Source organism: Labrus mixtus, chromosome 22 (assembly GCF_963584025.1).
Source record: "Labrus mixtus chromosome 22, fLabMix1.1, whole genome shotgun sequence".
Classification (NCBI taxonomy): Eukaryota; Metazoa; Chordata; class Actinopteri; order Labriformes; family Labridae; genus Labrus; species Labrus mixtus.
This window is the reverse complement of record NC_083633.1, coordinates 17,470,292-17,487,972: the sequence shown is the minus strand read 5'-3', so window position 1 is coordinate 17,487,972 and position 17,681 is coordinate 17,470,292. Positions and strand designations below refer to the sequence as shown.

Here is a 17,681-nt window from a genome sequence, read left to right as displayed (position 1 = left end):
GTGATGCCCTAAACAATCCAGAGTTTGGATACAGAGTGGTATAAACACAGATTCTCTTATGGACTTACTTCCGCAGATGTTGCCTGGCAGCAGGAATGTCGGACATGTCTTCATTCAGGACGTACTTCTTGGTGCCGATGCAGTAGTTCTCGATGTACTCAGGCCAGTTCAGCTGGCGTACATCGAAGTTAAAGGTCTGAGAGAAAATGTAAAAGATCATCAGGCGAAACCAAAGCCACAGTTAGATTTGTACATGACAGTCAACACCACTCTCGCTCACTAGATGGAGCAATAGAACCCCTCTGTAATATTTTATCATAGAAAATCTAAACTGTGGAATATTTTGTCATGCAGGTGGATGAAGTTACCTTCTTGTCCTCTGGGGTTAGCTGGCTCATCAGCATGCTCAAGTTGTCAGAGTTCCACTCCCAGTCCTGACTGCTGAAGTACTCCAGCAGACTGATGGCCTTGTGCAGGCGGTTAAAGATGCGCATCATCCTAGAGAGGGATAGAGAGAGAGAGGGAGAGGGGGGGTGTCAGAGGGTTGTTAACACTTTCTTTAATCATGGGGTACGACTGGGAGCAGAGAGTCTCACTGCGGCTTTTGTCCCGAGAGACGCAGGATGAAGTCGTAGATGAGAGCGGGGAACTTGTGGCTGACCAGGATCCAGTACTGGTTGATCAGGTAGTTGGAGGTGATGTTGGCGTTGGGTCTGCGGAAAGCCTGCTCCAGAGGGTTCCTCTTAAAGGATGACATCACGTGGTGTTCTGCAAAAAAAAAAAAAAGGGGATGGTTTTAGGGCATTCATTCAAAGATACAGACTCAGGGACAGTTTTGTTTGCCTTTGCCTCAATGCGATGTCTTATTTTGCATATTTACAGTACCAACAAACGAGGGGAAAATAACATACTGGGGAGCAGAAAACACTACAAAGCTGCTTCATTACATGCACAAAGATCGATCAGAGCTTGATCAAAGTGTGGATCTTTTGATGCAATCAAAATCAAAATCCAGTCCTTTAAAGGGATTTCAAAAAGCCCATGCTATCACCATCCACTGACCAGGAACAGTGAGCACAGATTGCAGTTTGTAGACATGGATCAGGACTTCCAGGAACCCTGGACGGCATTAATCATAACACGATTTTCAGCTCTGGCCATTGGGGGAATTTGTGGCAGAAAACAAACAAAAAAAAAAGAAACCAGCCTGACACAGTGACTTCCCCGGCCGGCCCAATCCTCCTCCTTCTCCTCCAAAAAGCAGCAGCCGTACAGGGATACAGAGAGCGGCCATGTGACTACAGACATTACATCACACAGCACCGAACTAGGCCTGGCACTGGTTTGTTTCCATGGCAACAGATATTTGCGAGGGGCCCTGAGATGACCAGATCCGAGGTGACAGCCGGCTGCGGCCCGGCCCCCTCGCAGACCGGTTTGGAGAGAATCGCCGCTAACCTTGAGCCGCCCTTGAGGCTTTTGGACATGTCTTTTCAATTTCAGATTTTTTTAATCCGCAGGTTTTCAGATTAGCTTCATTCCTACTTTCTCATTCGGAACGGTGGAATTACGAGTCCATGTTTTCAGCTTTCATAACAGCGAGTTATAGCGATGAGACCTAATCCAGCCACGAGCCATCTGGTAGCAATTTTACTCGGTTAATGGAGCATGTTTGCTAATCTGAGAGGAAACTGGGGGGGGGGGGGGAGAAGAGGGTCTCTCGCCACCCTGCCAGCCTGACACGCACAGACCCTCTAATCCTGCTGTGTGCGATGAGTGACAGTTTTCACTCTGTGTGTGGTGTCTTTGCTGCGGTCACGACCTCAAAATAAGAACAGCTTTCACAAACCACACAGGATCTGTGCAAAGATTCTTGAAACCATAAATGTCTACCACAGTCCATCCTACAGTGATTGAAAACTATCATCAAAACCTAAAAGGGAGCTATATATATATATGTTGGCAATGTCTCCAGCAGGTGGCAGACACTCTCCACAAGACTTTGGGAAACCTAATGACATCACACTGAGACATTATGTCACAACACTGGAGTCTTGATTTGTGATGCTGATGAACATTATGAGAAAGCAGAAAAAAAATCAGCTCTGTAAAATATCCAGCTGCAGCGACAGGTTTGCAAGAGAGACGACAAACTGTGTGTACGTACCGATCTCTCCCCAGTGGAACGGGTTGGTGCCGCCCGTCGTGCAGTTGTACACCAGCGCTGTTTTAGGCCTGCGGGGTGCGAGAGACAAGAGTCACTAAATGCCACAAAAAAAAGAAATCACATTAGTCTGAACTAGGAAAGCGATGAAGCTATGTTGCTAATCAAAATGTAAAACCTTAAAGTCCTTCAGAGATGGGACGTTGTGTATAATCTAACATGTAACAGAACGTAGTGACTTGAAACACATTGAAACTCTGTATTTTATTGAAAACAGCACAAAGACAGCAGGCTCGTGTTTACCCCTCTGTTGCATCACTTTTCTTTTAACAACACTGAGAGCGTTTTAGGAGCAGAGGAGACCAGTCGCTGCCATTTTTGAAAGTGGATAGTTTTACCGTTCTTGCTTAAAGTATGATGTTCAACAGCTCAAGGATTACACTAATCAACTCTGAGATGTTCCAACAGGTGTTTTTATGCCTTTATTGTAGAGAGGACAGTGGATAGAGTCAGAAATCAAGAGAGAGAGAGAGAGTGGGGAACAACCCGCAGGAAAGGAGTCACAGGTCAGATTTCTACAGCTTCTGAACACGGGGCGCGCTCTAACCACTAGGCGACCGGCGCCCCAGCAGGTGTTGTTTTTCCAGTCTTTTGTTGCCCTTTGTACCAACTTTTTTGAAACATGTTGCGGACATCTACTCAAACTATGACATTCTAGTTTTTCAACATTTGACATGTTGTTGTCTTTGTGCTATTTTCAATAAAAATATGGGGTTTCAATGTTTTCAGAATCATCACTTCCTGTTTTCATTGTACACAACGTCCCGACATCTTTGGACTCTTTGGATGTAAAAACCTGTTTCAAACAAAGCACTGAGTGTAGCTCTCTCTACGACACCACATGCAGACCTTTAAAAGAGTGCTGACAAGAAACCAACATACATACAGGCTGAGAAACGGAGGGATCCCCCCTCTTAAATACTTAACTTATATTTTGCTCTCTGTCTGTTTTCCTTCTGAAAATAAGTACAGGTTGTCAGGCACATGAACACAGGTAGAATCACATAGCACATGGCAACGTTGATGCATTATTACATTTGTGAGAGAGGAGATCCTTCACGATTTCTTTTTATTGCTTTTAATACCTCAAATATCTTCGCGGTTAAAAGTCGGCTTTTTCCTCTCCAGCAATTATTTCCTATTAGTTCCAGTCTGTCAGGTAACTTTTAACATCTTTTAACATCTTTGTTTTATTGCTGCTCCCGGCAGAGATAAGTTCTCTTTTCCTAAAACACCAATCCATAAACTCAGATATATTTCCAGCCCACCATTTCTAAACTTTTTAAAACGCGAGTTTGATTCTTTGTGAGACTTTATGAAATGTATTCCTTTTTTTAAAAACTTATTTTGGGGCTTTTTGCTCTTATTTTGAAAGGACAGTGGATAGAGTATGAAATCAGGAGAGAGAGAGAGAGTAGAGAATGACATGCGAGAATGGAGCCACAGGTCGGACTTGAACCCGGGACGCCCGCTTGGAGGACTCTAGAGTAGCCTACCTAGAGGTACCTGACCGCTAAACCATCAGCGCCCCAATAAAATGTATTTCTGATGAATTCTGTCAAAGGAGCAGACTGGCACAGAGAACGGGGCGTGTGTGGATATGAGAAGTCAAAGAGCAAAAATTAAAGTTGTTTGTGAACAAACACAAAAATAAATTAGAGATTAGGCACAATTTATCACCCCCATCTTATTTGGTACAAACTTCCCTGTCACTCCCTCCACTGGAGTTCATATTGTTGTACAATTTTACAAAAAACTGAAATATATGTGAACCCCTCCTTAAAGAACAGGAAACTTCAGAGTGGATGTCTCCGTCTAGCACTAACCTGTGGACAGCGGTGTACCAGCCTGCAGCCAGGGTGAGGTTTATGACCACGTCGACGGGGATCAGGTCAGCCACTGCGTCATTGTTTGCTCTCATTGTGCGTAAGATCCCTTTTCCAGCCTGATTACAGAGCAAGAAAACGTGTTGTTTTTCTGTGCGTTGAAAAAGGTTTTTTAAAAGAGAAACATTTTGACACTTACAGCTATAAAGACTCCGCTCGGCCCGTTGAAGTTGTCGATCCAGCCCTGAGGTGTGAAAAACAGACAACACGAGTCACTCTATAGACATTAAATGCTTTATATGCGATTTTTTTTGATCCAGCAGATGTCGCCCTTGAGCACCAGCATGAAACCAAAACAACTCGCGCTGCATTGTTGTGTTAGCATGCTAATGCTAGCGATCTTTATTATGCTCGTATCTTCACACTGCATGTAAATTTACCTGAAATGAGCGTGATCTAGAAACACAGTTAAGCAGTGAGTACAGTATGTTATTCTTCTTTTCTCTAGTCCCTCAATTAAACAACTTTTATACGAGAGGGGAGGAGTCAGCCGGCCGTCCAGGCGATGTAAACAAAGTGAAGATAGGACTCTGAAAACTCTGAAAACATCACAGACAGTGGGACTCAGGTGTTACACCCATTGTAGACAGTCATGACTCACAGAGTTATTTTCAGATATACTTGATTTCTATTATATTTAAGTGTGAAACATCACATATAAAGACTTTAAGTTGTAGATCCAAACACGTGTGAGGGGGTTCTGCGCACTGACTCAGCCGCTCGGTGTTGCGTTCCTTCATGTGATGGGGGAACAGAAGCAGCAGTGATTGTCGACTTCAATTAGAGTCCATTAAAAAAGGATGAAAGCACTGGTTATAGACCGCTGCAGCGTCCTATGGGCGGGACGGGAGAGCCATTACGTGGTCCTGTCCCGAGTCTAATAATAAAAAAATATGCTCTGCTGCTGATAAACTGCATGAAGGGACAGGCCTCTGGTGTTTTTTTTTTTTTTAGCAGCACAATATGTCTGTGGCTTCATGCCAGAGGAAGATGGCGCAGAGATCGACCATCACATTGATGTTTCTGCATCACATATATATTGACTAGACGACTGCAGATATGGAGTTCAAATCTGACAGATCGGGATGCATATTGCGGTTGTAAACACATCTACACAAACATATAAATAAGCAGTCCCAGCCCCCCCCCCCGACTCCCTCGCCTCACAGCGCCTACTGGCACGAGCTGCCAGAGCGATTGCGTGGCCAAGCGTGAGCGAGGCCGTTTGAAGAGTCGCTGCCAGGCCGAGCTCACAACTGAAGGCTGAGCGCGGAGCCAGGAGCCCCGGCGCGCACAAACAAGGCCTACATATCCTGACGCCACACAAAAAACAAGCATTTCCTGTGCGTGTGTGTGTGTGTGTGTGTGTGTGTGTGTGTGTGTCTGGTATGTGCTGGTACGCAGTGTTATTTGAAAACCTCTTCATTGGTTGATTCACAGGAAGGCGTCTGAACATTTAAAGGACCTAACCTTTATCTTTAACCCCTGTACAAACACTACTTCTACTTCACAGATGACCACAAAGATCAAGACTCAAAAGTGGCTAATCTACTCACTTTTACAAACTTATATCAATAAGTACAGGATGATTCAACCCCACAGTTATGTGAAATCTAAATATTACACAAGCGGCTTGACTTGCCGCAGCCTAATCCGGACTGTAGTGAAATGTCAGAGCAGCCTCGGCATGAACTTGTCTGCACTCTTCACCCTCTGACGGGATGTTTCACAGTGTCGGTGTTAATCTGTTCTCAGGGTCCCATTTCTGTCCTCTAAACTCCACCCTCAACTTTCCTGTCCCAGCTGCTGCTGCTGCTGCTAGACGACTCGCTGCAGTCTCTGCAATTAAGATATTATCCACTTTGCTGTAATCCTTGCGCCAATTAAGATTAAACCCGCATGAAGGCAGCCCCGACCTGATCACATCTATCATTATCTTCATTCCATTGGTTACTGCATGAACGCATGATGATAAACTCAAGAAAACGTGATCTAAACGTGTTGATTATCACACAGCCCAGAGGTTATTTAAAACAAACAGGGATATATCAGAGAAGCAGACGTGTATATTTTGAGTTAAATGTATAAAAACCATCCAGAGGGGGACTCACAGGAAAAGGTTCCTGCCAGCTGGCTCCCACTATGGAGGGTCTGATGATGGCGATGTTGAGTTTGTCCTGCTCCTGCTGCACCACGCACTCGGCCAGCGCCTTGGTGTACGTGTACGTGTTGGGTCGGTCGCCAATGAGCCGCGGTGTGATGTCACGCACCATGCCGTCGTCCATCCACCTGGAGACACAAATTAATATTTCATGATGATGTTTTAAAGATTGATTTTTGGGGATTTTTGTGCCTTTAACGGAGAGACAGGACAGTGGACAGAGTCGGAAATCAGAGAGAGAGAGAGAGAGAGAGAGAGTAGGGAATGACATGCGGGAAAGGAGCCACAGGTCGGATTTGAACCTGGGCCGCCCGCTTGGAGGACTACAGCCTCCATAACCACTGGCCCACCGGCGCCCCATGATAATGTTTTACACTACAAGACTGAAGTGATCATCTCAATTATTCCAAAGTAGGCGGTACATCATTTAAAATTGTAAAGTCATTTTGATCAGAGGCGGAGCTTGACTTTCTTCTTCTATGTTGTACGTTTAATATCGGCCATCAGAAAATGTGTTCCTGCTCGTCAATTTTCATATGATATGGATCGAGCAAAAATGGATTAAATGTCGTCAGGGCCACGGAGAAACCAGCCCCTCACCCACTCACTCACTCGAGAGATTCGATGAGTTTCTTGGGCTCAACGGGTGGCGGGTAGATGACCTCGTCGATGTGCTTGCGGTTGCAGTTTGCATAGGCGGTGGAGATGTGAATGAAGGCCTCGAGGTGGTGCATCTGCCGGGCCAGGCCGAGGAGCTGCTGCGTGGCGATCACATTCAGCTGCAGGGCGTGTCTGCCCAGAGGAGAGAGAGAGAGAGAGAGAGAGAGAGAGAGAGAGTTAACGAGGGAGTGTGGAGTGTGTCTGTGTGAGAACAAGTCTTGGTGTGTGTGTGTGTGTGTGTGTGTGTGTGTTTGTGCTTGAGATTAACTGTGTGTGCAGGGAAAGGGGCTTTGAGGCTGCTAATATCTCTGTTTGAGGATTTGCATGCAACAACGTTTGTGTTGGCTGACTCCTTTGTGCTCCTTCAAAACGGGAATTTGCAGATCACAGAACGGGAAAATCAGCAGAAGACATGACACCAAACAGGACGGAAGAAGAAGAAGAAGAAGAAGAAGGAGAAGAGAAAAAAAAAAAGAGCAAGCATCTGCTCTCCTCTTAGATGTGACGGCCTCATCATTACTTTCAGCTCCTTTGGCCGCTCATCCAGCCATGAGCTCTTCAGCAAACACTTTCTGTGGTCGCACAATTAACCATACGTTCTTCAAACTGTAGGGAACATTTACATATCCGTCTTTAAAACTGTGCCGTGTTTGCTTTAGCAGGCAGGTCCAGCGTGTTAAATATCCACATATCCAACATCTCTGTTTTAAAGTCAGACGAGCTTCTGTTTGCCAGGGAGGCTGGTTTTCACATCCACTGTACATCTCAAATCGAATCACACTTTTAACGATGCCAACTTTTTGATCTAATCCATTAGAGAAAGTGCTGCGTTACAGCAGCCGGGTCTCACTCATCACAAAAAAATAAAACAACATGAAGACGTGGGCTGTAACTACACATTATTCCTTCATATATCAAAGTAGCTGCTGACTTTGTTTCTTCTATGAATCAATTAATTGTAGTACATTAAATGTTCTGGAAAAGCTTTGTAGAAATTAAAAATGTAGTTTTAAAAACACATTTTGATCAGTGTTCCTTTAAATACATGAGTGTTTGTGTCTGTGAGCGGCTGCCCCTTTGTCTGTATTATGAGCCATCATTACGGGCAAAAATAACCTTCTTTGTACACAATTGCTTGTATAACATACAACAGAGCATCCATGTTTCTCTCCATCTGTGTGTACACTTTCCCTTCAGCGGTGGATCTGTGTCGGCTCAGGAGCAGAGAGCAGCAGCTTACAGAGCTCAGCCCCGAGGCCACAGAGAGAGAGACACTGAGGGTCAGATTGGACAGACTCTGTGAGATAAGAAAGCTGCTCCGGCTCTGTGTGTGTGTGTGTGTGTGTGTGTGTGTGTGTGTGTGTGTGTGTGTGTGTGTGTGTGTGTGTGCGCGCGCGTGGGCATCTTCCCACAACCTTCTGGGACCATATGCATGGATTTAACCAGCAGGACATTCAGGAAAAAGATGGATGCAGCATTGCTGTACTCACTTCCTGTCTCTCACTCCTCCCCCAACCTGTTTCTGCTCGAGAGTTTCGGGTGTAAAGCTGAGATTGGTGGAACATCTGAATAAACTTTGGCTTTAAAACAAAAAATACTTTTAGAAAAAAACAAAAAAACATTAAAGGATATACAAAATAAAAAGAAAGAAGTAAGGCTGTCTCTTGTCTTGCCATGCTGTCCGCAGAGGTTTATTCAATTTGCTAAAAAAAAACCTTGCAGACAGCTGAAATGAAAATAAAGCTGTATGACTGAAACCTACCGGTCCTGTTCAAGCCCCATCGGAGCACATTGTTATTATTACAGACAGAAACGACGGTCTACCACAAGAACATCCAGGTTTTCTCAAACAGGAATAATCCTCTGAGCGGGCATAAAGACGTGCAGAGGATGAAGAGCAGCTGAGGTGTCAGCTCTAAAAGCTCTGCTGAGTCTGAAAACCTTTAACAGAGACGAGTTCTCCTGATTTATGCCTCCGCTCTGCTTACGAGGCTGCTGGCTGCTACGCAAGAGTAACGGCACAGAGATGACAGAGGCTGAGGGAGGGGTGGGGGGGGGGGGCAGAGAGGGGACATGAGAGCAAAAGATGGACGAGTGAAAGTGAAGGCCGCTTGGAAACGGAGGATGAAGAGAGAGAGAGAGAGAGAGAGAGAAAGAAAGACAGAGAGAAAGAGAGAGAGAGAAAGAGAGAGAGAGATAAAGAAAGTGAAGAGAGAGAAAAGAGAGAGAGAAGACAGAGAGAGAGAGGGAGAAAGAGAAGAGAGAGAGAGAGAAAGAGAGAGAAGAGAAGAGAGAGAAAGAGAAAGAGAGAAAGAGAGAGAGAGAGGAAGAGAAGAGAGAGAGAAGAGAGAAAAAGAAAGAGAGAAAGAGAGCGAGAAAGAAAGAGAGAGAAAGAGAGAGAGGAGAGAGAAAGAGAGAGAAAGAGACAGAGAAAGAGAGAGAGAAAGAGAGTAAAAGAGAAAGAGAGAGAGAAGAGAGAGAGAAGAGAGAGAAAGAGAAAGAGAGAGAAGAGAAAGAGAGAGAGAGAGAGAGAGAGAGAAAGAGAGAGAGAAGAGCCAGTCAGCAGGACGGAGAGAGACGTGGAGGCAGCACAGATCGATATGAAGCATCTTTATCCTGACCGAGCTGTCACTCAAACCTAACAGGTTGTCCCCGCCCTCCAAACGCACTCCTCCAGTTAACCCGAGGAGCCTTCCAACATTAAAACATGAGTAATGTGCCTACGCACACGCACGCATTGAATCAGTGAAGAGACACCCGGCATGGTGACAAGACACTCTTCAGCGCTTTCTTTTCATAACTGTGCACATATTCAAGTCCTTGATTCAAATCAAATGAATCAAAACAACCTGCAGGGGGGGTTCACTTGAATTCAAATTACATTCAAATTCTCACTCGGGGCAATTGCGTTTGGAGCAGCTTGTGCATGAATAAACCAACCGGCATCAACAGCACCAGTCTCAGGTTTTATTTTGTTACAATTATCAAGCTGTATTAATGTATCAACACTTAACTGACACCTCTGATGCTCTTTAATGAGGATAAATCCTACATGAGGTTATGGGCAGAGCATTTTCATTCTGATTAGTGAAGTGTTGAGGCGCAGAGACCACATCCGCCCTGTGGGTGTTTCCGGAGCAGCTGAGAGCTGTGGTAAATGGGAAATGGACTTGAGCTTGTATTTCTAGTCTTCTGACTACTCAAAGTGCTTTTACACCGCAGGTCACACCTACACATTCACACACTGACGGCAGAGGTTGCTATGTAAAGTGGCCATCAGAAGTAACTAATCCCATTCATACACATTTATAACTTGAGGTTAAGCGTCTTTCTCAAACACACATTGGACTTGTAGCTGCAGGAGCTGGGGATCAAACCTTGATCTTCTATCATTTATAAAATAAAAGCCTCAGTAATGAAAGCACTCTGTGCATGCTGAGTTCAATGTTAACAGGACAAACGGGCGCTGATTTTATGACAAAAACTAACAGGACTGATTGGTAGGGGCAGAGCTCCAGCACATCACTCACAGGAGAAATAATAATAACTAGGTCACCATTCTATACAATGCACTGTCCCTGCACCGGGATCCAATAAGAGCAGAGCGGGCCCGAGGCTGCCGCGGGTCACTGATGACACACTATCCAACATCCACCCTCTGATGGAGTCAGCGGCGTTGCTCCGGCCTTATAGACAGAAACCATAGTGATGCACATATTGCAGTTCATTTCTGCGGACGACGTGCTAAAAATACTCTCACAGGATGATGTTACTATTACAACGCTGAACTTCTGAATCACATGCGGACACGTCTGCTGGGTAGCATCACTTGTTAGGATCTCAGCAGGAGTCTACTGAGAGGTTTAAACTGCTAAATCCTGAATTCAAAAGTACCCGGGTTGATTACAGGAGGTATCTGTGTTCAGTGTGGCCTCCTGTCATTGAACCATGTGGTGTACCATGAGTGACTTTTTTTTACAAGCCGTTGGTGTTTCCACATCCTCATACCCTTCTCATGAACTCCTCTGCTTCCTCTTTGCTTTAAATACTGAGCTGCAAAAATCTTTTCAACATTTCAAATAGTGGTCGAGTATCTTTTACATTTATCTAAAACAAAAAAGATGGTAGATAAAATATGTAATGTTTGGGTCTGACTCTTACTTGAGCGGCTCGTCAAAGCGGATGGTGGCGGCGCAGTGGAAGACGACGTTGATGCAGGCGGTGAGTCGCTCCACGTCCTCTGGGCTGATGGCGAGGCCGGGCTGCGTCAGCTCGCTGCTGATGGGGATGATCTTCTGGTGGAAGTCGGGGTTGTCCTCCCGCACCCGGTCGAACAGCTGCAGAAAATGTAAACATGAAGCATGACGATCTGTTGTCACACCAGAACTCAAGGTTTAAAAGAGAGACGAATAGAGCGAATGAGGTAAATGCCACTCATGTTTATTCTCATACTAGACAAGAGCTGGAGGAAATCTGACTCAAGCTGTGACTCAAGCTAAACTTTCAAAAAGCTTCATAAGTGATGCAAATGAGCTCGTGTCAGCTAAGACAGCTATTGTGTTGCTTTGGATAAAAGACCTCAGGCAGAACTCTGTCTCATGTCCCAGAAAGACTCAACACCAGCAGATTTCTGATCTGAGGTGTCCTCAAACCAACACCCCCCCCCCCCCCCCCCCCCCCCCCCCACCACCACCACCACCACCACCACCCATAAAAATACTTAAAGCTTAAAGTGGATGTTGTAAAAAACAGGTGAATCATCATGAGGAAAAGGAGTCCGACTGCAAAACTGTTTCACCTGAACAGAGCGAGCCAACATCACTGCAGTCCTTTAAAAAAAAAAAAAAATGGCAGGTTGAGTTTCCAGCTGAAGACCGACTAGGATAATCAAAGTCTCATGGGTCAACTGTTCAGGTCGGCAAAACCTGGATAAACCCTGAAAAAAATCACATCCCTTAATATTTGTTTTACAGCCTTACAGCCAAGACGGTGAGTCACCGACTTGTGAGTCTTCTTTGAAAAATATTTTCATTCATTCCGCTAATAAGCCACATGACTGAGCCAATATTTACACTACTAGATGTGACAGATGGGCTGGGCTGCACCTGGACTGAAGAAATGCTCTTGCTGTGAACCACTGAGGTTTCTTTGGAAAGGCCATAAAGGCGAGTTCACTGGAAGACGTCCAACACTCCCCTTTTGTACAGAAGACTTTGAGTTCTGTACTAAACTAAATCAACTGAGAACGACTGAACATTTGACCCTCTGCTCTATCATAAGCCGAGTCAATTTAAAGCAGTGTGTGTGAGGTTATTGGAATGTGTAGGGACTATTTTTTTTTTCCATTTTAGACTCAAACATCTTATATTTACAATTCTCTTTAAATATGAGACTCCATCAGAGGGTCAAATGCCCCAGACATGTCTGACAGATGATTACAAGTGTTTTCGCACCACATTTGCTGCACAACCAGCTGTGTGTCACACCACACAAAGCCCTTTCTTTCGTGATATTATTCCACCTGTTTGCACTGCTGTTTGCTAACCGAGAGCTGCAGATGACATTCCAACATCGGAGAGCTATCGTCGAGATTAACCACCCCCCTTTTTCGCTGCCCCACTTTTCTGGTGCACCCTGCAGCGCTCCGAGCACACTGCATCAGAGTGCCCCCCCCCCCCCCCCCCCCCGCAGGACCGTTCCACTGGTTTGAACTGGGAGACACTAACCGAAGCAAGCAGAGAAAGTCAGTCAGGATGTCGGGGGTTGCGTCATGCTTTTTCTGTGTGCAGCTGCAAGCGGGAGTTGCAGAGAGAAGCGTTTGCTTTGCTGCCAACATGGCTGGCGTTTTTTTTTTTCTTGCAGAGAGGTGGCTGTGCGTAGAGATAAAAAAAAAAGAGATTGCAAAAGAAGAAGAAGAAAAAAAGAGAGAGGGGAGGTGTGTTTTCTCCGTCTCCGTCTCGGTGTTCTGAAATTGCTGCTCTGTGAGGAAGGATCTGAAGAGGACAGATGTTTGAGTTTATGTTGATGTTCTGCATCCCCATCAGACATCTCCCTCCCTCGCCCCTCTCTGCCCATATTAGTCACCAGCCCTGATGCACAGCATGTAAGGTCTTAACCCACAACCACTCCCAACTGGAGGAGAGGGATGCATGCGGCGTTTTCTGCATCATAGTGTAGCACTGCGATTATGATGTAATACCGAAATATTAGTGGTTTCCCCTCCCTGTGCTTTAAGCCAACAGCTGGCAGTAGCAGAGCTAAAAGGGCGGCAGGAGGAGAAGAGCAGCTTTCATGCAAAAAATCCTTCCAAATATGCCAAACGGGTATGTGTTTAACTGCACAAAATGTTCCTTTTTTTCACAGAGGTGTTGATGTCATGTTCTGACCACAGTTCAACTTCCTCTTTCAGGTGTGCGTAGCCTGGCAACAGAAAACAAACCAGCGTGTTTTTGGCAGCAGTCCATTATCTACAATACCATCTTGGTAGAGCGTACAAGGGGAAGTTATGGAACGAAGTTCAACCTTATATCAGACAGGATGTTTTCTCAAATCTCCTTTTATCTTCCTACAGCCCTGATATCAGATCAGCCACATCCTGTTATCTGTCGTGGATGCATTAGATAAAAGAGTTCGATCCACATTACAAGTCTTCATCTCAAGAATAACAAAAAAAAAAAAGGCGGTTCAATGACAATATTTGAAGCGACACTGTCATTCATTAGGTTTGCAACTACGGCCGTCACTATAGCAGATTTTCAAAACAATTCTAGTAAAAATATCAAGAAATAAAAAATACTACCTGATACCACAGCAACAAAAAAAGTCCTGGGTAACCAGTATTGAATAATACTAATATTAATAGTAATATTAATTTCCTGTTTTTAACTACAAAAAAAATCCTGAAAACTCTCACACACCGTCTTAATTGCACAAATATGTTTACAACAGTGTTAAGAAAATATATTTGTTAAATGTAATTGTTTTCCTTGCAGCAACTTTTGGTTGAAAATATGATTGAAGATCCAAAAAAGATGTTAAACTGTTTTTGTTTTCAATCTATCGATCCTCGACATAATGTAACTTGCGGGTTTGCAAGCATCAATTTTAACCCCGAGTCTTTTTTTTGGGGGGAACTGCTCGTAAGTGGTCGTCACTGTTACCATGTAGCTCAGTAGGTAGAGTCGATCGTAACTCAACCGATGGTCCGGGTTTTGATCCCCCAGCTCCTGCAGCCACATGTCAATGTGTCCTCGGGCAAGAAACTTTACCCAAAGTTGCTCCTGCTGCTTTATCAGCGGTGTATGAATGTGTATGAATGTGTATGAATGGATTAGTTAATACTGATGGGCACATTACTCAGCAGCCTCTACCATCAGTGTGTGAATGTGTAGGTGTGACCTGTGGTGTAAAAGTTTTTTGAGTAGTCAGACGACTGGAAGGCTTCAAAATGGTTAACAATGTTTTGGCTTCAAATTTGTACCGCCCACCTGTTACATACAGTCTATAGAATCTAGCAGGTATACTCAACCAAACACGATATCTGCAAAGCTACTCTTAAGCCAAAAATAAACTACAGGAGGCTCCAGAGGACAACCGGAGCATCAGGGTCAGTGGGTTGAACGAGTGCATGGAGTGTGGGATTCAGAGCGCTCTTTGTTATGGGCACAGGCAGAGCATGGCATTGTGGGATTGTATCGTTGCATTGTTGAAGGCTCTTTTCTTTGTGCCAGCCTTCCAGCGCTCACATTTGCCATCGCACCCTTTCTCCGACCCACAGGCCTCTGTGAGAAAAACGGCTTTGTCCGGGAAGACAATAGTCCACCAGTTCACATTTCCTCAAACGCTCTTGGGGGTAAAAAAACATCACCACAGCTTTCCCTGCAGGGTCGCCACAATTCTTTAAGTAGCGCATCTCGTGGTCATGCAGACAAACCGTGGCCTTGAATAAGCAATGATCAAGGTCTTAAACAAGCAGCGCTCAAGGTCTTGTAGAAAGTCAGAATGTGAATCATTTGTTCGTAAACTTCTAGGGCCGGCTGGTGAATGACGCCACCGCTTGTCCTTCCTCTAAGCTGGACATTTTTTAAGACCATGAAGCCAATAAATCTTCCATCAAGAGCGCTTGAAGCAGCCGCTCTCTGAAACCTTCACAGAAACCCAACACTAATGGCACTTTCCTTTCAGCCCAGGCAACCCGAGACCCCGTTCAAACAAGCCTCTCTTCTCAATAACTGCCCTTTAACTGGGCTCCGATCCTTTTCACAGCCCCCCTTCAAGCGGACCTTTTCCCCTCGAGGAAAAAAGGACGACGGCGAGGGAAAGTGAAAATGAAAAAAAACTTGGAGGAGGCTCCGAAGTGGCGAGCAGAGCGAAAAAGGAAAGTGCATAGTTTCTGAGCATTGTTCAACAAGTTTATGGTGGTAAAAGGTCAACTCTGCAAAGTCTTGAGAGGAGTGGGGGGGGGGGGGGGGGGTAGCAATTGGAGACAGTGTGAAGTGGAGCTAACGATGACCATGCTTTTTACACTGTCAGAGGTGTAGCATGACTCCTTGACAGAGTGGAGGTCACAGCTGCAGGTTTAAGTCTTTCACTGAAGCTATGATAGAAAACTTATTCAGGAAATGTGAGGCAAACGTTTGATTGTTTCAGCTTCTCTAGAGCTCGGATTATTTTTGATATTGTGTTGATTACAAGCCGAATACGGTTTATAACTGTTCTGTGCTGTGAAGTACAAATGCAGAATTTGAATTGTGTTATTGTAAAACACCTACGTTTGTCACTAATCATGTGTACCAATGTGTGCAACACTTTGAATAACTTTGAAAAACAGGTTGTCCAAGAAGGAAGCCCCATAATCGCAAAGTTTGGGATTCCTGACGCTGCCTTACACAAACATGATTCTCGGTCCCATCCGCACTGTGAGGAATTAAGGTTATTCATTTAACACTGGTATCGGATCGGTACCAGCAGGTTCCCGTAGTCCAGGGATCGGATCAGTATCTGACACCAAAAGGTTGGCTCGGTCCAGAAATGAGACAAATACACTTGCTAAGATTTGAGTTTGTTCAGTGCCCCCTCTGTTTAAGTGTCCTAGTAGCATGAAGCATAAGTTTAGTTTGAAGTGGAAACTCTCCCTGTGGAAATGTTTAAGAAACATTCACGAGCCAAGTCCTGATGACTCCTCTGGAAAGGTCCTCGAAGCCGAGAAAAGGGCGAAAGGTGGATTGAAAAAGCTTTATATGCACGATGGACCAAGTGTTCTGGTTGAGCTATCTAAGGTAAGCACTGTCTTAAAAACATCGTTATACTAAATGGATCCATCGACTTCAGGGAGGTGGTCCCTGCTATCTCTTCAATGGACTCTTTCGACCCTGAATCCCACAGCTTCTTAAGAGCTTAGCTGAGTGATCGAGGACCGCAGCTCATCACACTAAAATAATGAAAAAAGGAGGATTTTTTTTTTCATGTCTGCCTCAGGGGTATCGCCGTACACAACTCAATTGAAAAAGATCAATATGAGCAGAGTAATAGGGTTTACGGTGACAGCGTATATGCAGAGTTTCTGGGCTTGGCGTTCGGTATTCTGGTGGCATCGCATTCCTGTCTTTGAGACGGTGATGTCATGCTGACTCAAGGAGAATTTCATTACCCTTGAAGAGCAAACGCACAGAAATAAGAGTGACTTTATCGTCTGCGCTGCAGGTCTTTGACTCATTGTTAAACACCACATGGAATTAAGCCGGAGGCAAAAGGGGAAATGTTCTGACTAAACATTACCGCCAATTCCTTAAAAGTTTGGAGACACAATTTGAGGATTTGGAAAACGTTGAAACACAAGTCTTGTGATTGAAATTTGAAGCATGCAGGATTTCCAAACAGAGTTAGGACAAATCTTGACTCGTCTGACCTCGGGACAGTTTTCTACTTCGACTCCATTATTAAAGATCCAAGACCCAGAGAAGTCTGTGGCCTTTCTGGATCTGTTTTATATACGTTATCCTCTTTGCATTGTAGCTTCGGCTTGCATTTGTGAATGCAGCAATGGACTGTGTTCACAGACACTAGTTTTTAGAAGTGTTGAACTGTCTGTAACCCATGCAGTGATGTCCAAAGTTGTGTTGGATTCCAATGCAGGGTCCACCCAATATTGGTTTTTGGCCTTGTCCCCTGCAAACAGAGTTTTCTTTTTCCAGATGAAATCCTCAGATTCTCTCCAATTATGTTAAGAAAAAAACATTATTCGGAAAGTCCGCCTCTTAGGGATGTTCTTTTCTTTTTACTGTTACCACTCATATCTTTACATCCGTTAGTTGCACTCAGCTTTAAGGGTCGAGAAGATGATCTGAGTGTTCCTGCTCTTTTGTAAGAGAGAGGGGCAAAAATATCAGAAGAGCTTTGGGCACATTGTTTTGTTTTTTTTCAAACTGCTGCAACCGCAGAGAAACATGTGGTTTGTGTGTAGAAGACATCCTACACTTGACTTCCTTGTGACGCATTTTCACCTACCACACATGTGATTGTTGCTCTGGTTCATGTCAAACCTGTGTTACAGGCTCAACTATTGAAGCTCACCGGTTTACTGGATCAGATTTGTTTTTCCAGAGTTTTATCCGTAAACAGAGCTGCTGCAGGCTGTAATCTTGAGAAACACGATCCTCTCTGATACCGACCTGTTGGGTGGAAGCTTTGTTTGTATGTCGCTCGACTGCTTTTCAAATTATGTTCCTGTTGACAACGTAATCACAGCCAG

At 44.7% G+C, this 17,681-nt stretch overlaps 1 protein-coding gene across 2 annotated transcripts in view; it reads right to left on the bottom strand.

Moving 5' to 3' along the window:
- The window catches only part of si:dkey-97m3.1 (fatty acyl-CoA reductase 1), a 47,703-nt gene that overhangs the window by 2,995 nt on the left and 27,027 nt on the right, over nt 1-17,681 (bottom strand). The window contains exons 3-12 of one of the 2 annotated variants that reach the window (XM_061030371.1): nt 11,093-11,268; nt 6,884-7,063; nt 6,222-6,399; nt 4,250-4,294; nt 4,051-4,169; nt 3,153-3,180; nt 2,168-2,237; nt 597-768; nt 369-498; nt 69-196 (exon numbers count right to left, since the gene is read on the bottom strand). In XM_061030371.1, the coding sequence (XP_060886354.1) occupies nt 69-196; nt 369-498; nt 597-768; nt 2,168-2,237; nt 3,153-3,180; nt 4,051-4,169; nt 4,250-4,294; nt 6,222-6,399; nt 6,884-7,063; nt 11,093-11,268 (1,226 nt within the window). The remainder of the gene's footprint in view (nt 1-68; nt 197-368; nt 499-596; nt 769-2,167; nt 2,238-3,152; nt 3,181-4,050; nt 4,170-4,249; nt 4,295-6,221; nt 6,400-6,883; nt 7,064-11,092; nt 11,269-17,681) is intronic. The other variant, XM_061030372.1, reaches the window with a different exon arrangement.